Source organism: Ahaetulla prasina, chromosome 13 (assembly GCF_028640845.1).
Source record: "Ahaetulla prasina isolate Xishuangbanna chromosome 13, ASM2864084v1, whole genome shotgun sequence".
NCBI classification, from domain to species: domain Eukaryota; kingdom Metazoa; phylum Chordata; class Lepidosauria; order Squamata; family Colubridae; genus Ahaetulla; species Ahaetulla prasina.
In genome coordinates, this window is record NC_080551.1 from 13,609,717 (window position 1) to 13,630,860 (window position 21,144).

The 21,144-nt window shown below is 46.3% G+C and overlaps 1 protein-coding gene across 1 annotated transcript; it reads left to right on the top strand.

Moving 5' to 3' along the window:
• The first annotated feature begins 345 nt into the window (after nucleotides 1-345).
• AEN (apoptosis enhancing nuclease) lies at nucleotides 346-17,624 on the top strand. The gene is made up of 4 exons (XM_058156019.1): nucleotides 346-705; nucleotides 3,814-4,546; nucleotides 6,039-6,239; nucleotides 13,758-17,624. The coding sequence occupies exons 1-4, from the start codon at nucleotides 428-430 to the stop codon at nucleotides 13,959-13,961; spliced, it is 1,416 nt and encodes a 471-aa protein (XP_058012002.1). The 5' UTR covers nucleotides 346-427; the 3' UTR covers nucleotides 13,962-17,624.
• Nucleotides 17,625-21,144: the final 3,520 nt, after the last annotated feature.

A 21,144-nucleotide genomic window follows, 5' to 3' on the forward strand; every position in this document is an offset into this window, starting at 1 on the left:
AAGAAAGAGAACGAGAGAAAGAGGGAGAGAAAGAGAGAGGGGGAGGGAGAGAGAGAGAACGAGAGAGAGAGAGGGAGAGAAAGAGAGAGAGAGAACGAGAGAGAACGAGAGAAAGAGGAAAGAGAGAGAAAGAGAGGAGGAGGAGAGAGAGAGAGAGAACGAGAGAGAGAGAGAGAGAGGAGAGAAAGAGAGAGAGAGGGAGGGAGAACGAGAGAAAGAGGGAGAGAAAGAGAGAGAAAGAGAGAGGGGGAGGGGGAGAGAGAGAGAGAACGAGAGAAAGAAAGGGATGAAGAGAAAGGGGGGGAGGGAGAGAGAGAAATAAAAAGAGAGAGAGAGGGAAAGAGAGGAAAAGAGAGAGAGAAAGAGAAAAACAAGAGAGAGAGAGAGACGATGCAGTCAAGCCACACAAAAGAGAGAAAGTTGTAAGATGCAACGCACAACCTCGCTTCGCCCAACCGATGATTCCAGGCACCAGCGAGTCGCGTGTGAGCATGCGCAGGCAAGACTCCTATGTTTAAAAAAAAAAAATGTCCGCGGGAGTGGGGGCGAGTTAGGATGCAAATCAACTCCGCCTTCTCTTTGCCAAAGCAGCCAATCAAGTCGGAGGAGGCGTGGCCGCCAACGCCGGCCCGGTCCGGATACGAGTAGTAGGTTTTTTCCCCCCCCGCTTCCGGGAAAGACACGTGCGAAGCTGGCTTTAGCTAGGTAAGGCTAAGTGGGGGGGTGGGGGATGGGATGGGGGTCTGATTTGCGGGACTTTGGGGGGTGGGGGGAAGAAATTTCGAGAATCAGACTTTGCTGGGGTTTTGGACACCCTGGAGAAGTTGCCCTGGGACTGTTGGGTAGGAAAGGGGCAGCCCTGGAATATGGGAGGAGGAGGAAAGGCTGAGATTTCCTGCAGGAAAGGCTGAGATTTCAATTAGCTCTCTAGAGCAAGGGTCTCCAACCTTGGCAACTTTAAAACTTGTGGACTTCAACTCCCAGAGTTCCTTAGCAAAGCAAAGCTGGCTGAGGAACTCTGGGAGTTGAAGTCCACAAGTCTTAAAGTTGCCAAAGTTGGAGACCCCTGTTATAGAGCAGGATGGGGGGAAAGCCCCTTTGTTCTGTTTCTCAAAGTTAAGTCAGAATCACGTGGTTTGGGTTGACTTGGGCTTCACTGCTGAGAGCCCATCATCAGTCGGGGTCTGTAAATTCCACTGTAAAATCAGTGGACCAACTTTGCCTTGTTCCAGAAGTTGTAAATGCTCTGGATGATTAAAAGAAAAGAGAGGATTCGGAATATTTTTAAGATAGGGGATCAATTTTACCATCGGTTAGAAAAAAAGATAATGGGTAAGCAAACTAATTGTTAGGTGAGAAAATGGTATAATTTAGAATATTGTACTTGTGGGGGGGGGAAATGGAACAGATCAAATGAAAATGAAGATAGAAAAACAAAAAGATGAAGTCAAGGAGAAAACACTGAGATGTCGCATGGAAGGAACGAAGGATGTATTAAATGGTTGTTTGTGTGTAAAATCAAAAAAAATATTCAAAAAAAAGTTGTAAATGCTCCAATGCTGGAATTTTTTAAAAGAAGAGATTGGATAATGAAATGGTATAGTAGGGGGTTGGACTAGAAGACCTCAGAGGTCCCTTCCAACTCTTTTATTCTATCCCTATCCCTATCCTATTCCTATTCCTATTCCATTGGTGGGTGGTGGCCTAGGATCCTGGTCATAGGAGGATAGGAAAAAATGAAAGAAGAGATGAAAAATGAGATCTGGCTTGTTACTCGGATGCCAAAGGGCTGAAGACTGGTGGAATGTTTCTCTTTTAAGATGTGTGGACTTCAGTTCTCAGAATTCCCCAATTGGAGGAATTATATCTGGGAACTGAACCCCAACACATCTTAAAAGATGGCAAGGGTGAGAAATACTTGACTAGACTAAAAAGTCCAAAATTTGCAGAAGTTGGAAAATCATGCAGACACCTGGTATCGATGTAAAATTTGAGAGCAGCTTTATCATGTTTAAATCTTAGTCAGTTGTCTTTGCTTGGCAAACCATAAATTAATGTTCGGCTTAAATCGTATGAAAGTACTTACACAAGGTTGTACGGCAGCTCCGGATGTAAATGAGGCATCGCAAACCATAATTAATGTTTGGCTTAAAATTATATGAAAGTACTATATACATGGGTTTGCAGCACCTCCAGATGTAAACTGAAGCATCGGATATCTACAAGTTATTTCTCCTGTCCCTTAAAAAAAAAACCAGAATGGATAGGAATGTTTCTTTGTTGTTTGCTAAACCCCGCCATGAAATGGAAAGAGGTCCAAAATTGCTCTGAAAGTTTTGGGACTTAGAATGTTATAGCACTTAGGAATAGCACTTAGACTTATATACCACTTTATAGTGCTTTCCAGCCCTCTCTAAGTGGTTTACGGAGACAGCATCTTGCCCCCAACAAGCTGTGTCCTCATTTTACCCACCTCAGAAGGATAAAAGGCTGAGTCAACTTTGAGCTGGTCAGGATCAAACTGCTGGCAGTAGGCAGAGTTAGCCTACCATAGCAATATCACTTAGCACTTAGACTTATATACCGCTTCACAGTGCTTTACAGCCCTCTCTAAGCGGTATACAGAGTCAGCCTATTGCCCACAACAAACTCCACATTTTACCGACCTCAGAAGGATAAAAGGCTGAGTCAACTTTGAGCCGGTTGGGATCAAACTCCTGGAGTGAGCAGTGAGTTAGCCTGCAGTACTGCATTCTAATCACTGCACCATCAGGGCTCTAATTATGTTGGTTTGTAACTTACTTTGCACGTTGTAGCCAAATTCTTGGTGATAAATCTTAAAAAGCTTTGGATAGAACTTATTTTGAACCCATACAAGATGCAGACCTTGAGTGCTAACCGTTGCTTCTTTTTTCCTTTCTAATATTTTAAATGCAGTGTTTATCGTGCATTAGAGGCCTTAGGAGGTGGCAGTTGTTAGTGCCAACAAACTGGTCTTTACTTATGGAGTTTTCAGACTTATGGAGTGTTTCTCTCGGGAGGTGTATTTATGTTCTTTTCTGGTCTCTCGGAAAGCTGGAAAATTATTACTATTCTTGTCACTATGGAGATTTTTACTTATTTAAGGCTACCTAGCACTTCAATAAACCAATTTTCCGGAGTCTCATACTGCAGTGAATTATAAGCTAATTAAACAGAGTAGGTTTGTTCTGCATAAACCACAAAAAAATCCAAACTAGCATTAACAGCTTATGATACTGTGGCTTTAACCATTTCATTAATTGAAATGGTTAAATAAGTTGTATGAATAGTCATGATTTCCTAATATTGAATAATGCTTCATACCCAATAGAAAAGTTGAATAATGTCTTCCCATTTCAGAGTGGATTTGATTTAAATCAAGTTGATTTAAATCATAATTTTTAAAGAGGAACTGTTATCTCTGTCCCGTAGCAGCTCCTCCTCTGACCCACTGTTGACTCACCAACAGTCCCAATATTGCAGAATATATAGCCTCATGCTGCATAACTAAGCTCAGTTTCATGCTGAATAAACTAAATTATTAATCTATCTTAAATAGAAAACTATCTTTAGATAGATATTTACTCCAAAAGCATCTTATTAAAATAAATTTTTTAAAATCTATTTTTTGATTATTATTATTTTTTTAAATCATTGATTTTTATCCACCCTGTCCCATTTGCAGAAAAAAAAACACCTTTTTTAAAAAAATCCGACGACTTTCTTATTTTCAGACCAGGGGCTTTCCTCAATTCACATTATTAACTAGGTTGCATCTTTTTTTTTTGGTAGGATGTCCTCTAACATCAAATTTGTGCCGGGAGCAATTAGCCCCCAAAAGTTCAACCAGGTAGGTAGCCAGGAGATGATGAATGTTCCAATTGTCAAATGTCCCTATACCGGAAGGGATCTAAGTCATAATCTCGATCAACTTTGTTGGGATGACAAAGCTGGCACTCAGGACAAAAAGAAAAGCCGGAAGCACCAGCGCTACATGATGCGCAGAGCACTGGAGCAGAATGGACACCTGGCCGCCAGAACACAGGAGAGAAATCTCATGGGGACCACAGATGTCTCTGAAATGGATGGGTTGCAGGACTCATCGTCCTGGGAAAACGGAAGTAGCCAGGTTCTGCAGAAGGATGAGATGACAACTCAGGAGACGTCTTCCAGATATGGTGAAGCTGTCTCCATTTCCTCTGAGGAACTAGCCAAGCAGCCATCATCTTCCCAAGATGTTCAGAACCTGCTAGCCTCCCCCAGAAGAAGGACTAGTCCTTTCCTGCATCAGACACCGCAGAAATCTGTGACGCGTGTGGCCATTGACTGCGAAATGGTAGGCACGGGTCCTTCTGGAAAGATAAGCGAGTTGGCCCGCTGTACGGTGGTGAGCTATGATGGTGATGTGATCTATGACAAATACATTCTTCCAGAAAGTCCAATCGTAGATTATAGGACGCGCTGGAGTGGCATCACCTGGAAGCACATGAGAAAAGCAATTTCTTTCAGGATTGCGCAGGGTGAGGTAAGCACAAGAGATTAATTTAGGAGTATCCATATAATGTCAGTGTTGAGAGATGCATAATAATAATTCAACCAGAATCTGCAAGAAAATGCAGAATGATAGGCAAGCAACAATACCTGTATCCACAGTCATAGCACTGTAAAGTTGGAAGGCGCTAGTTAAATCCTGAATTCCAGTTGGCTGTCTGGCTAGTAAAGATAAAGGTTCCCCCGCACATATGTGCTAGTCATTTCCGGCTCTAGGGCGGTGCTCATCTCTGTTTCAAAGCCGAAGAGCCAGCGCTGTCCAAAGACATCTCCATGGTCATGTGACAGGCATGACTCAACGCCAAAAGCGCATGGAGTGCTGTTACCTTCCCACCAAAGGTGGTCCCTATTTTTCTACTTGCATTTTTACATGCTTTCAAACTGCTAGGTTGGCAGAAGCTGGGACAAGTAACGGGAGCTCACTCTATTACGCGGCGCTTGGGATTCGAACCGCTGAACTCCCGACCTTCTGATTGACAAGCTCAGATTCTTAGCCACTGAGCCACTGTGTCCCTTTTCTGGCTAGTACAGGCATCTAAATTAGTACATCCTTGATTGATACCTGATCAGCTTCACTTGATTATGAGTGAAGGTGATCCCATCATTTCTGCTTGATCAATTCCACGTCACATTTATCCACCCATCATTTCATTTTCCTTTTGTCCGGTTTTAATATGTCTCCAAGGAAGCAGTTAAAATTCAGAAGCTAGGGTGCTTTAAGTCCTCGTTGACCAATTTCGTTTACTTCGTGTTTTTCCTTTTTTTAACCTTTTTTACAGCTCTCCTCCTTAAAGACTACGCACCGCTGTATATCTTGAGGGTCCCAATTACTTTATTGATTTCTTCTTGTTCTCATTTGTTCTGTTTTTGGTTCCATTTTCGTGGACACTCAGCAGTTGAGTTGCAGGAAATTAGACATGGTGTAAATTTTTTTCCTTAAGTGTCGCTACAAGTTTTCTTTCTTCTTTTTTTGAAAATAAAAAATGTAGATTAATTGGGAAAAAAATCAAAGGATGGGTCGATGGATGGATACATATATACATACATGCATATGATGATAGATGATGTTGATAGATGATGATAGACAAACAATGATGAAAACAGATATTGATAGATAATGATAGATGATAGAAGATAGATAAATATGATGAAAGGAAGATACTGATAGGAGATGATAGATAAATACGATGAAAGGAAGATATTGATAGATGATAGATAATACAATGAAAGGAAGATACTGATAGATGATAGATAAATACAATGAAAGGAAGATACTGATAGATGATAGATAAATACAATGAAAGGAAGATACTGATAGAAGACGATAGATACAATGAAAAATATATTGATATTGATATAGATAGACAGACAGACAAACAGATAAATAGATATTGGTCTGCTTGTTTGAGTAGCCTACAGTTGTCCTATACTGAACATTGGCAAATTAACCTTTTTCGTCTTTCTAGATCATACAGATCTTGAAGGATAAAATAGTTGTGGGCCATGCTCTCCACAATGATTTCCGAGCCTTAAAATACTTTCCCTCCCGAGCCTGGAGGCGTGATACAAGCCAGTGTCCTCTGCTGAAGAAAAAGATTGCATCAACTCTGAAACCAAGCATGTCTCTCAAGAGCCTCGCTCATCAGCTGCTACACAAAAACATTCAGGTAACTGGCCATCTTTCATTTCCTCAAGAGCACTGAAAAGCAGAATTATCCTCCATGGCATAGGGCCGGGCTATTTACGGGACCGCCTGCTGCTACCGAATACCTCTCACCGACCCGTGCGCTCTCACAGAGAGGGACTCCTCAGGGTGCCATCGGCGCGACAGTGTCGTCTGGCGACGCCCAGGGGAAGGGCCTTCTCTGTGGGGGCTCCCGCCCTCTGGAACGAACTCCCCCCAGGACTCCGTCAACTTCCGGACCTCCGAACCTTTCATCGCGAGCTCAAAACTCACTTATTCATCTGCGCTGGACTGGGTTAGTTTTAAATTTATGGGTTTTTAATGGGTTTTTATCCTAAATTTTTAATCTTGGCCAATTTAATAAGTTTTTTAATTGTATTTTAATCATATTTATATTGTATTATTGTGTATTTTTTACCTGGCTGTGAACCGCCCTGAGTCCTTCGGGAGAAGGGCGGTATAAAAATTTAAATAATAATAATAATAATAATAATCCTGCAAAAACCAAAAAACCCAACCCTACTATCATTCGGTTGCCTTGCATCTGAAAGTTGTTAAGTGTACCTTATCTTGGGTTATTTTGATGCGAGGTTGTTTCTGCAGTTCAAGGGATATTCCTTGAGATCCTTGAATATCCTGTAGTGCCTCTTGGTTCCTAATGAACGTAATTACGTGCCGCGATTGCCCAATCACCTCTCGGGGTTTAGCAAATGGGTGTGGGTGTATATCTGCCCAAACCCATCTGCTGGGTGATAAGAGATTATTTGGTATAAGATAGACGGATAGATGGATATGGATAGACGCTGGATAGATATGGATGGATGGCTGGCTATAGATGGATGGAGAGAGAGAGAGATCTTCATAGATATCTAATATCTATATCGGGGTGTCAAACTTGATTTCATTGAGGGCCATATCAGTGTTGTGTTTGACCCCGGAGGGGGGCGGAGTGGGCATGGCCAGCTCAATGTAACTCATGACAAGGGCGCTCTATCAGAGAAAACGGGCTCCTGAGCTCCGTTTTCAACTGCAACGGCCTCTTGGAACTCTCTGCCAGTGAAAACTGAGAATCCTCGTGCAGCCCTCCTGAGCTCGGTTTTTGCTGGCAGAGGCACCGCGGGCCAGATCTAAGCACCCCATGGGCCGGATCTGGACCCCGGGCCTTGAGTTTGACACCCCTGATTGATCTATCTATCTATCTATCTATCTGTTCTGTTTCCCTTCCCCCAATACTCCCAGCAAAGAGTCCGTCAGAGGCCTTCCTTTTTTTTTCCCTTTTATTTACATAGATACATGTCCTGGCCACGTCTACCCACGGGCCTGCCAAGTTTCTGGAGATAACGAGGAAATTATAGATAAGGCCAGAATTACTCACGAATATATTCTTTCCTCCATTGAAATAGTTAGCTCGCGCCAATTCATTAGCTCGCGCCAACTCATTACTTTGTCCAAGACAAAAAACCAGGAAGTCCCGCCTCCTATTTATAGTCTCTGCAGATGTCACTGCATGACAATTATGACTTGGCTTTGTCCCAACTCTTCCGCTGCTGCGCGGCGATTACGCTCGTGACCTTGCATCGCTCCAAAACTGTTCTTGGGGCGTTGCCAAATCAGAAGAAGGCTCCATGGAATCAGGCTGTGCCGGCCTCCCCATCCCTTTGAGTGGGTGCCAGGGAGGAAAGGGCTCAAGAGAAGCAGGGCTGGCCAGGTCTTCTCCTCACTTTCTGAATCATCCGAGTCCAGGAGTCCGGGTCCAGGAACCTGGGTCACAACACTATCCTCACCGCAGGGCCCTTCCCCGGGCTGACGATCGGGATGCGGTCGGGCTGGGTTCTGCTCATGGAAGGCGTGCACCAGGTCAGGGGCATGAACGCCGGAGGCATCTACCCAGGAGAAATCAGTCCCGTATCCCTTCCACGCGATCAAATATTGGAAACGACCCTTCAGCCAGCGGGAGTCTCGTACGCTGTGGACTTCGTATTCCTCCGATCCGTCCTCGGCGACAGTGACGGGTGCTGTTGGGCACCGAAGGGGACTCGGTGTGGCCTCAGGGGTGGATCCGCATGGATCGTGGCAGGGTCAGTCGGTAGGCTACTGGTTTGATGACTGCCTCGACAGGGAATGGGCCAATGAATCGGTGGTCCAACTTCTTTACCCGGCGGTCGGATGGGAGGTGTTTGGTGGAGAGCCACACCCGGTTTCCAACTGCCAGCGGGGGCGTTGCCCGTCGGGAGCGGTCGGCGGACCGTTTGTAATCCTCCTTTGCCCGATTCAGCTGCTGACGTACCAACTGTTGGACCGCATGCAATTCCGTCAGGAAGGTCTGCGTTTCGGGAACAGGAGAGTCCGGTGGTGCCAGAGGGAAGAGCCGCGGATGGTACCCCACATTGGCAAAGAACGGGGTCATCTGAGTAGAGGTGTGCTGAGAGTTGTTAAAAGCAAACTCCGCCAGGGACAGGTAGTCGGCCCAGTTGTCCTGTTGCTGGTTGATGAAGCAACGGAGATACTGTTCCAGTATACCGATGACCTTCTCTGTACCCCCGTCGGTCTCCGGATGGTGCGATGACGACAGACATACCTGCACCTCCAACGCGGCCATCAGGCTCTTCCAGAAGCGGGCTGTGAACTGAACTCCGCGGTCCGAAACCACCCTGTCCGGTAGACCATGGAGGCGGAAGATGTGCTGCAGAAAGAGACGGGCCGTTTTTGCGGCTGTGGGCAGTCCGCGGCATGGGATGAAGTGTGCCATCTTGGTGAGCATGTCCACCACCACCAGCACCGTGGTGAACCCAGAGGACGGCGGCAGGTCTGTCAGGAAATCCATAGAGATCGCCCCAGGGTCTGTCGGGTGTCGGCAAGGGCTGGAGGAGCCGGGAGGGGCCCCGTGGCGGTCTTGGCTTGCCGGCACGGTACGCAGGATGTCACGTAGGCATGTATATCATGCCGCACTGGGCCACCAAAAGGTCCGTGTCACCAGGTGGAGGGTCTTGAAGAACCCAAAATGTCCTGCTGCAGGGTTGTCGTGGCACTGGGTCATGACGAGGGCTCGGAGTGGTCCTGTGGGTACATATAATCGCCCGAAACTTGAGTAAGTCCTCCTCCAAGGTCCAAGGAGACGTGGGGCCCACCTCCGCTCTCCTTTGCTGCGACCAGGCGTCCTGGCGCTGCGCCTCGCACCTGGGCCCGCAAGTCCACTGGCTCCCGTGCTGCGGCCAAGGCTTCTGCCGCAGCACTGTCCGTGGAGGAAGGGGTCCTTGGCGCAGAGGTACTCTGGCTTGCGGGACAGGGCATCCGCCCTCCGGTTGTGACCGCTGGGAATGTAGGTCACGCGGAAGTTGAACCGGGCAAAAACAACGACCACGGATCTGCCGCTGGTTCAACTTCCGAGCTGTGGTGAGGTGCTCGAGATTCCGATGGTCCGTTCGGACCTCCACCTGATGTCGGGCCCCCTCCAGATGGTGTCGCCAAGCCCCGAATGCAGCCTTGATAGCCAGCAACTCTTTTTCCCAGATAGTGTAGTTGCGCTCGGAAGGGTTGAGTTTCCGGGAGTAGTAAGCGCAGGGAAAAAGTGTGCCACCATTCGTCGGAGCCTGTAGCAGCACCGCTCCCAGAGCCACATTGGACGCGTCGTTTCCACCACAAAAGGCCGGGCGGGTCGGGATGCCTCAGGACGGGTTCCGTGTGAAGGCTTTCTTGAGGGCTGTGAATGCTTCTTGCTGCGGGGACCCCACCGAATGCAACCTTCTTCCTGAGGAGCTGGGTAAGTGGAGCTGTCAGTGTGGCGAAGCCGGGATGAAGGTCCGGTAGTAGTTGGCGAAGCCCAGTAGGCGCTGAACATCCTTCACCCGACGAGGGGCTTCCCAGCTACACAAAGCTTCTACTTTACATGGGTCCATGGCTATGCCCTCGGGCGAGATGATATGCCCGAGGAATTCTATGGAAGTCCGGAAGAAGACGCATTTCTCCAGCTTCGCATTGAGTTGTTGCTCCATAGCGTTGCAGAACCAGACTGGCGTGTCGAAGGTGGCTTTCCTGGACCGGGAGTAAATCAGGATGTCGTCAGGTAGATAACCACGAACCGATCCAACATGTCTCGGAACACGTCGTTCATGAAGTGCTGAAAACGGCGGAGCATTGGTCAACCCAAATGGCATGACAGTGTATTCGTAGTGTCCGTATCGGGTGCGAATGCCGTCTTCCATTCGTCTCCTTCTCGTATCCGCACCAGGTTGTAGGCCCCGGAGATCGAGCTTGGTGAAGATCGTGGCCTCCGCAACCTTTCCAGTAGCTCCGGGATGAGCGGCAGGGGTAGCGATTCCGCACCGTAATGGCGTTTAGCCGGCGGTAATCACAGCATAGGCGCAAGTCCCTGTCTTCTTCTTCACAAAGAGGACCGGGGCCGAGAGGGACTTTGAAGGCGGATGAACCCTCGGGCCAGGTTTTTGTCCAGGAAGTCCCTGAGGCGGCCAACTCGGGCTCCGACATGGAATACAGGCGTCCCACAGGCAGTGGTGCGTTGGGCAGAAGGTCCACGGGCAATCGTGGGGCCGATGCGGGGTAGTCGGTCCGCCTCCTTCTCGCTGAACACGTCGGCGAAGTCCGTCAGCTCAGGAGGCAAGGTGATGGCAGCGGTGGGGACGTTCTGGCGGCACAGGTGTGGCGGATGTGATCGACGCACTGCAGACTCGGGAAAGAGATGGTGTTCGCGACCAGGCCACCTGAGGATCGTGGGTCCGGCCAGGCCAACCCAAGGACCAAGGAAAATGAAGGTCCGCCGTGACATAAAACTGGATCGCCTCCTCATGGTCCCCAATAGCCAGGCGCAAAGGCTGGGTGGCGAATTTAATGGGGCGGACACCAGTTCTCGCCCATCAATTGTCTCTACCGCATCGGAGGGTCCACGGAACCACGGGACCGCAAACTGGGTCACAAAGGCCTGGTCCATAAAGTTTGTTGTGGCCCCTGAGTCCACCAGCGCATGCGCCTGGAGCCCGTCCGACTGGTTCCCCAACCATATCCGTGTGTCCAGAATCAGATGCCGAGGGGGCCCAGAGTCTACTTCCGCAACGTCCAGTGGGGGCTTAGTACGTGCCCGACCTAGGGTTTCCCCGGGGTCGGGCCTGCTCCGTTTCCCGATTGGTCACGCTGTGGTTCGGGGACCGGCGTGCGTGCCCGCCGCTTTCTGGGGCAAGAAGCGGCGAAGTGGCCGGGCTCCCCACAGTACAGGCACAATCCCCCTTGGCGCCTCCGGTTCCGCTCCTGGGCTGTTAGGCGAGGTCTGGCCGCTCCCAACTCCATGGGCTCTTCCGCAGCGGTTACAAAACGTGGGGCGACCCTGGGTGCTGGTGGTGCAGGAAGTGGGGGTGCAGATGTCGACGGAGGGTCCCGGGGGGTGCGACGGGACGGTCGCCGTTGCAGACGGGCATCGAGGCGGAGACAAAGGGGCACCAAGTTGTCGAGGGTCCGCGGCGCCTCCACGCGGGCCAGCTCGTCTTGCAATTCCTCTGAGAGTCCCTCCTGGAACGCGTCCACCAGCGCTGCATCATTCCAGTCAGAGTCCTGGCACAAAAGACGAAATTCGGCGATGTACTCCTGCAGGGGGCGTTTCCCTTGACGGAGTTCCTTAAGGCGCCTGGTTGCCGTCAGCATTCGAACGGGGTCCTCATACATGGTGCGAGGTGCTGCCAAAACGCTGTTGGTCCGCCAGCAGGGGCTGTCCTGGAGCAAGAGGGCGTGGCCCATCGAGCAGCCGAGCCGGAAAGAAGGTTAATCACGAAGGCCACCTTAGCCCGGTCGCCTGGGAAATCCTCTGGCCTCATAGCCATGTAGAGCTGGCACTGTCCCAAGAAGGTCGGGAACATCTCAGGCTGCCCAGAAAACTTATCCGGCACGGTTATCGGGCACTTGCGACGAGGAGGAGGAGTGGGAGGATGGGGGGGGGCTGCAGGCACATTCCTGGCAGCAAGTTGGCCTGCCAAGTGAGCCACTTGCTGCTGGAGCTGTTGATTAGCTGCTTGTAGCTGCTCTAACTGCTGCTGTACCTGCTGCTGATCCATCTTTGGTGGAAGATGTTTTAGTCAGGTCTTGGACAAAATGTTCTGTTTCCTTCCCCAATACTCCCAGCAAAGAGTCCGTCAGAGGCCTTCCTTTTTTTTTCCCTTTTATTTACATAGATACATGTCCTGGCCACGTCTACCCACGGGCCTGCCAAGTTTCTGGAGATAACGAGGAAATTATAGATAAGGCCAGAATTACTCACGAATATATTCTTCCTCCATTGAAATAGTTAGCTCGCCAATTCATTAGCTCGCGCCAACTCATTACTTTGTCCAAGACAAAAAACCAGGAAGTCCCGCCTCCTATTTATAGTCTCTGCAGATGTCACTGCATGACAATTATGACTTGGCTTTGTCCCAACTCTTCCGCTGCTGCGCACGGCGATTACGTCTACGTGACCTTGCATCGCTCCAAAACTGTTCTTGGGGCGTTGCCAAATCAGAAGGAGGCTCCATGGAATCAGGCTGTGCCGGCCCCTCCCCATCCCTTTGAGTGGGTGCCAGGGAGGGAAAGGGCTCAAGAGAAGCAGGGCTGGCCAGGTCTTCTCCCTCACTTTCTGAATCATCCGAGTCCAGGAGTCCGGGTCCAGGAACCTGGGTCACAACACTATCTATCTATCTATCTATCTATCTATCTATCTATTATCTATCTGTTTATATTCAAATATATATATATATATATAACATATATGTTTTCGTAGGTTTTCACGGGTATATGTATGCAGGTTTTGGTATGTTCGGGTCTTTTCCCATGTAAGATTGGAAGTATTTAGGCAACGTTTCGATGAGATCTCACTCATCATCTTCAGGCTTTGGCTTTGTTCTTATTTTATTTTATTTTTTTATTTGCATTTATATCCCGCCCTTCTCCAAAGACTCAGGGCGGCTTACACTATGTCAGGCAATAGTCTTCATCCATTTGTATATTATATACAAAGTCAACTTATTGCCCCCCAACAATCTGGGTCCTCATTTTACCTACCTTATAAAGGATGGAAGGCTGAGTCAACCTTGGGCCTGGTGGGACTTGAACCTGCAATATTGCAAGCAGTTGCTGTTAATAATAGGCTGCATTAGCCTGTTGAGCCACCAGATCCCCTTATGTGAGCAAAGTGCTCCCAGAAGCACGAAGCTGAAGCCTGAAGATGACGAATGAGACTTCGTTGAAATGTCGCCAAGACACTTCCAATTTTACACGGGAGAAAACCCGAACAACCAAAGACCTACATACAAACACCCGTGAAAACCTCAGAAAACATATATATGTATGTATGTATGTATATGCATATGTATATGTATATATCTACCTATGTATCTCTCTCTCTCTCTCTCTCTCTCTCTCTCTCTCTCTCTCTCTCTCTCTCTCGATATAATGGTTGGTAAACGGATGGTTCTAAATGGAGGATTTTACTGGTTTTGTGGTTTGTTTGTGTTTTGCCTCCCAGGTTGGCAAACGCGGCCATTCATCTGTTGAAGATGCTCAAGCGTCTATGGAGCTTTACAGATTGGTAGAGTTTCAATGGGAGGAACTCCTGACGCCAGGTCACCCCACCGGCCCTTCAGACGGCACCCCGGACGGTGATAGCGATCAAAGTTGCTACCTGGATGATCAATATTGGCCCAAGGACCTTGACGTAGACTGCAAATGAAGGTTCGGAAGGTTTTAGAAAGTTGGTAAAGACATTACGCCGCTAATTCTGAAGAGAGCAAGGATTCGTGTCTTCAGCATCAGTGAAACGATGTTATTTACACCTGTGTTCCTCAAAGGGTACATGCCAAAGAAAACTGCGAGCCCAAAGTTAACTTTTTCAGTTTTGAACCTTGGAGAGTGGTGCCAGTCTTTTAAGCCTTTGAAGTTTGAGCTAAAGAAGCCTGGAGCTGTGTAGGATCCAGTTTATCCAGAAAAGCGGTTTCCTTTTTAGAAAGCACCCTTCTCCATTCTTTTCTTGCTGAATGAATGATGTATGAGAAAATGGCTGAATCAGCTTAGACCTGGAGGGGAGGGAAGGAGGGAGGGATCCTTTTCAACCTGATCGAATTTTACTCCAGGCCTAATTTTATCTGATTGTAATGCTTAGTGAAAACTTTAAGGCGATGCATATCCAATCTTAATGCTGTGGAGTTGTGCAGATGTCTACTCTCTCTCTCTCTCTCTCTGTGTGTGTGTGTGTGTGTGTATGCATATACAATCTTAATGCTGAGGAGCTGTGCAGATGTCTACTCTGTGTGTGTGTGTGTGTATAAATATGAATCCTATATATATAGGAATGATTTCACATCCTGAAATGTAACCAGAACCTTCCTGCAGGGATAATAGCTGCAAAAAGGTTGGGTCCTTATCTCTAATTGTGTTAGCGATGGGCCGATTTGCATCTTTGGAAAGTTTCCCTGTTTATGAGTACATCCAAAGGGAGTTTTGGACCACTTAGGGCAAAACATTTGATATCTTTCTGCAGCAAATAAGGACTGCTTGGAATAGTAGAACTGTGCCCAGCTTGAGTTGTTGCGAATTCCAGTTGAAGGATTAGATGCTAAACACACACACACACATATACATATACGAAGATGGGGGGAGGGAACCCCACAGATGTTCAAAGCTAAACTAGGCTGTCCAGAATATTAAACAGAAGCAGGAATTAGCCACCTCTAAAGACAAGTATGAGTTAAGGAGAAAGTGCCTCTCTTGTTCCATCATGCTGTTCTTCCACTGAAATCTAAAGCTAGAACGAACAGTCCGCTTCACTGCTTTGATGGTTGCTCGTGACTTGGTGTTCAAATGGAAACGCTTTCCCAGAAGTCTCTGGTGCTGACATCTGATTGGTTCAAAGCTCTCTTTGTTACTCAAATAGAAATGGGAAATCTATGCTTTAGGACAGGGGTCAGCAACCTTAAACACTCAAAAGAGCCAAAAGGTCCTAACCGGAAGCCCCCCGTTCAATTCTGGAGCCAAGCCGAAGTCCAGTTCCCCCACCATAGAGTCTTCTCCTAGCGCGGCGTCCTTTGTCCTCTACCTGACCTAATCGAAAGCGCTCGTCAATTCTGGAACTGACTGGAAAACTCACACCTTGCCATAGTGTCCTCCTGGCGTGCAGTGTTTCCCCCCTCCCCCAACCAGAAGTTCCTCTCAGAATTGTGGCGCCGACCAGCAACAGGGAGCTGCAGCAGAGGGATGAAAAAGCCACATGTGGCTCTGGAGCCCCGGGTTGCCGACCCCTACTTTAGAATTACAGTCCCCAGCATTCCAAACATTTGGCAGATATTGCATAAGAGTTCTGAGGTTGATCGTTTATTTGAGAGGGGGATGTTTGTGTGTGTGTGCTCTGTCTTAGTGTGATTTCTTTACCTGAAACTGGATTGGTGGCTAATAATTAAATTTCTTTCATGTGCCCATACGCCTTTAAATAAACTGCACTATAATCACTGTTTCCACATAACACTGTGTGCACATCAAAAGTTGTCGGAGCTAAACCACTGGCCACTTTGTACTGCATGGCGGGGAGGATACAAAATTTCTTGAAAGAGTGCCATTGTTTTGCAAAGTACTCCATTGGAAATATTTATTTGAATTCTGTCCCAAATTTCCCACTCTTTATATGTTGGTATGAGGATTGACAGGGCTTTAATGCCCTTATTATTATTTTTAAAGCTTCATCTTGGTTGTCTTTGAACTTTGAATGTCTTCTTTGGTATCTTTTTATGCATGAAGTATTCACCCATAAGCTTCTCCCAGCTGGATTCTGAAATTTTGGAGCCCATAAACAAGCTTACCTCCTTTGCTTACGCTTGTGTAAACTAAAGCCTTAAGTCATGGAGTGGAAGGTTCAGAGGTCTTCTTGAGATATCTAGAACTATGGTTCAAAAATACCAACTGCTCACATGAATACTTTACTAATACTAAACATTGCACATCTTATTCATATTTTTATCTATATAAGTCTGTGCTAGTCATAATAAATTGGTAGCTCAAGACCATAATGGGATTCTGTTCTCCAATCTCAAGCCCAGTTCCAAGTTGAACTATATCACCTTCATTATTACCAACCTCGACACAGAATGGTACTACGTTTTGCAGGTTCTCCCTCCTGATCAAAGGTGTGCACACACACACAAAAATTAAGACCAGTGTTCTCCTGCCCTTCAACTATCTTAATTCAGGATGAGGGGTCATTAGTTGAAAAGATAGTATCCCTGTACTTAAAAGTGCCTGGGAAATTATGACTTAAATTCTGTGAAGAGAGGATACTGTCTATAAGCAAGGATGCAATGGGTATCTCTGTGGCAGTGGTGAAATCACCTTCGCTAGCAGTTTGGGAATGGGAGCGTGCAATGCGAGTGGGCGCCTCTTCTGCACATGCACAGAACCTGCACATGGGCGGACCTCCTGCTGCTGGTGCTACGGGTTCAACGAGCTGGATTGAACCGGGGGGGGGGGGGAAAGGATTTCACCACTACTCTTTGGAGATTCTCAGTCATCCTGGTTTGTCCCAAATATGCTTTTCAAACAGCAACTGGACTTCCTTTGTTTTTCCATGAGGAGGTTTCGCTTCTCACCTCAGAAGCTTCTTCAGATCTGACTGAATTCCCTCTCCATTCTTCAGAACTGAAGAAGCGTCTTGGACGAGACGCGAAACGTCATCGAGGAAAAACGGAAGAAAGTCCCGTTGACGTTCGAAAAAGCATCTTTGGGTAGGAAAATGGCTTCTCTTCATCTCAATGTTGCAGGACTCGGGTGATTTGAATTACAAATGTGATTCATTGGTTCTAGAGGCCTTTATATCCCAATTGCCCAAAATGGGCTGAAGATTCGGAATAGTATAAGATTGCCGAGGCCTTTAATTCAGGAGTAGTATAAAGACTGGGCGTGGACGTGATCTGAACCTGTCATTGCTGCAAAGATTGCCGAGGCCTTTAATTCAGGAGTAGTATAAAGACTGGGCGTGGACGTGATCTGAACCTGTCATTGCTGCAAAGTTGCAATCAATATATTTTGAATACTGGGGTGATTTTGATCTTCGTGTGTTGCTGTTTTTTTCATCTGTTTAAGGGAAGGTTAATGATGTCTTTTATGAAACAAATAGGGAGAGTCCTGCAGTGTTAGCTTTTGAATAATAAGATGGATTTGTGCAATACAGAGCATTCTCGAAGCTGCAAAGGAGCCTCCGCATTTTTGTCACTATTATTGCTTGGCAGGGTATTATATGTATTCCAACCGGTCCGGTAATGGTTCAAGGCTGCAAGCACATACAGTATATGACTGCCCCACCAGCTTTGTGTCAAAGGATGACCTTGAACATACCAGTAATAAATAATGTTTTGCATCCAGTTGTCTCCCGAATCCTCATTCCTATCGGTGTACTGACTTTGATGGAGGGAGCAGGTGGGGGGGGAGAGAATCCGTGAATGTCAAATGCTGGTACAGAATGGCAACAGCATTTAGACTTCTATACTACTTTGTAATGTTTTACAGCCCTAAGCGGTTTACAGATTCAACATATTGCCCCCATTGATCTGGGTCCTCGTTTTACCAACCTCAGAAGGTTGGAAGTTGAGTCAAACTTGAGCCTGGTGAGATTCGAACTGCCAAATGGCTGGCAGCCGGCAGTCAGCAGAAGTAGCCTGCAGTACTGCACTCTAACCACTGTGCCACCGTGGCTCAGTGGTGAAGGCAGGTAACAATGATAACAGTGTTCTCATTGGTCCAGAGATCTCATTCCTTTCTCTGATCCAGTTACTAGGGCTTTGTTTAAATGGCACTTAAAAATGCTAGAATATATGCTATCAAATAGTATTGATAAGTGAAACAGTTGATTGGGGAAAATAAGTCAATGGAATTTGGATGCCCAGTTCTGAAAGCTACAATGGATCTTTCCATCTCAGCCATTGGGAGTAAGTTCACTGCCAGATTTTTAAAAGGTACGATAAATCAGAACTAAATTCAAATTTGATTTATCTATTTTTAGAGATGGCACTGAGACATACATAGCACTTCATGGTGCTTTACAGCCCTCTCTTAAGTGGTTTACAGTCAGCATATTGCACCCCAACAGTCTGGGTCCTCATGTTAACTGACCTGGAAAGGATAGAAGGCTGAGTCAACCTTGAGTCAATCAGGATCAAACTCCTGGCAGTGGGCAGAGTCAGGCTGCAATGCTGCGTTCTAACCATTGCGCCACTCAGAGCTCTAAAGACCTGCTAGTTTTAGAGAAAGATTTGCCATGAAAATTTGAAGTTGGGAGGCCTATTCATTCCAGCTCTTGCAGCTGTTCTGTAGGTATGAAGAAAAGTTTCCTTCGTTTCGGCAACTGCATTTTTTCCTACTGTTGCACTGCTGTAACACGAAAGACTGACTCCATGTGGCATAACCAAGCCAAATCTCAATTTATGGTTTGCTAAATGTAAGGTGACCAACTTTTTTACAATGAGGAGGAGGACACAAATAAATTGAAGAAAAAAAATATCGTAAATAAAAGAAACATTTTATTCACTGCAACAATAATACAGAATACACCATAATATGATATAAATGCATAATAAAAAACATTTGTAACAATAACATTTTATATTGTAATTATTAATTATGATTTAAATGAGTACATTTCCATTGAATGAATATTTTTGGTCAATGTATCATCTTCTAACAATATATTGGAAATATCTGAGCAAGGAATATCCTTCATATTGAATTTTTCGGCAAGCGCTGCAGCTAGAGTCAACATTCAATCTCGATTTCTCACTTTTCCAAAAATCATTAAATTAATTATTAAAACTGAAACAATAATATAAGCGAATAAACTTGTAAATAAAATTGTACATATTTGGAAATTATTAAATAGATAATTATATTCTCCGGACATCATTCTGCAAAATGCAGAAAAGTAGCCAGAAGAAATCGAGAAGTGATACAGAAACAGAAAATGCAGCAAGTCTAATTTACACCAACACCATTCACTCATCACATCCAGCCCTTGCAAACCATTCTTGCTTTTATTACATTTTCCCCCTTGCTTAAAATGCAAAAAAAAAAAAAAAGCCTAATTGACATCAACAGCAATCACTCTGCATCAGTCACTGGACTGCCTTCCAGTCCTTGCAAACCGTTCTTGTTTCTATTATATTCCTCCTTGCTTTATATATTACTTTAAACTTCACCTATTTTTAATATTCAGTTCCTACTAGAATCAATTTTTATGCTTCTTCCCACATACCCAACTTTCACTTCTTTATTGCAAGAAGAATAGAAGCTCACTTTATTTCTCACCTTTAGTGAGCATGTTACTAAAACAGCAATAGCACTTAGACTTATATACAGTGGTGGGATTCAAATAATTTAACAACCGGTTCTCTGCCCTAATGACCAGCTGGGTAGGCGTGGCTCGGTGGCCATGTGACCACGTGGTCATGGCCAACTCAATGTCACTCACCTTGTAACGCCTTAGCTGTTACAATGCAATAAGGGTTAGCCAGAGAGGCAGTTTCTGTAAACAGGACAATAACGATTAGGCTAGAAACAACACCAGAACGTTTCCTTCCTGCCTTCCTTATAGGATTAGCCCTGTAAAGTGGAAAAAAACAAAATTAAATTTCTTCCAACAACTGGTTCTCCGAACTGCTTGAAAAGTTAACAACCGGTTATTCCTAATAGGTGTGAACTGGCTGAATCCCACCACTGCTTATATACCACTTCATAGTGCTTTACATCCCACTCTAAGCAGTTTAGAATCAGCATCCTGCCCCCGATAATCTGGGTCCTCATTTTACCCACCTCGGAAGGATGGAAGGCTGAATCAATCTTGAGCCGGTCAGAATCGAACTGCTGGCAGTCGGCAGAGTTAGTCTGCAATACTATATTCTAACCACTGCGCCACCATAATACCTAAATACCTAATTTGCCTTCATTTGCATATAACTTGCAATCGTTTGTCCCACTTCCCTGTCAAATACAGCTATTTGTATCTTTGAGATGGTAATTTTTAGGTCCTCGTTGCATTACAGAATCTAATACTTGCTTCAAAGCATTTTGATTCTCTGTCAACATGACGACAGCAGGGAAACTTAGGTGGCACTTGGCAGTCAGGCAGAGCACATATGCCGCTGTCTTCCAACCCAGGAAAATGACGGAAGCAGAGAAGCAAATATTCTGGAGGCTCATCTGGCATTTGCGGTTTGAAGTGGCCACTTCACTCTTGTCTAATACTAAGGATTTTGCATGTGTGCTGGGAAGAAAATGTCCTTTTTCATTCAAGGACATCAGTCTGTTCCAGCCGGCCAGGCGGAGAAGGTATGTTGCAGAACTCTTGACTGATGGGGTCCAGGAAGAGAGCCTATTCTGCTGTTGCCCCTGTTTTATGGAATATTCCCCCCTCCCTACAGAGGTGAAGCCGTCCCCTACTCTCCTGTAATTCCAAAAAAGGGTTAAAATATGGCATTGCATGAGGAGCCCAGGGCTGGGCTGCTGGGGATTCACAGGGGTTCAGGAGAACCTCTAGCTAAGATTCCATGCAGTTCGCAGAACCCCCAAATCCCACTCCTAGTTGGCCCCACCCACCCAGCCAGTCCCCTCCCACATGGCCTGTTTTGGATGCAGGTAAGTCAGGGCACGTGTAGAAGCTCAGGGAGGATGAAAAATGGGATTACCGGAAGTTTGGGAAGGCTGGAAAAGTGCCTCTGTAGCCATTTTCATATATATATATGTTTCTGAGGTTTTCACGGGTGTTTGTATGTAGGTCTTTGGTTGTTCAGGTTTTCTCCCGTGTAAAATCTCCCAAACAACCAAAGACCTACATATATATATATACAGGTTTTGGTATGTTCGGGTCTTTTCCCGTGTAAGAT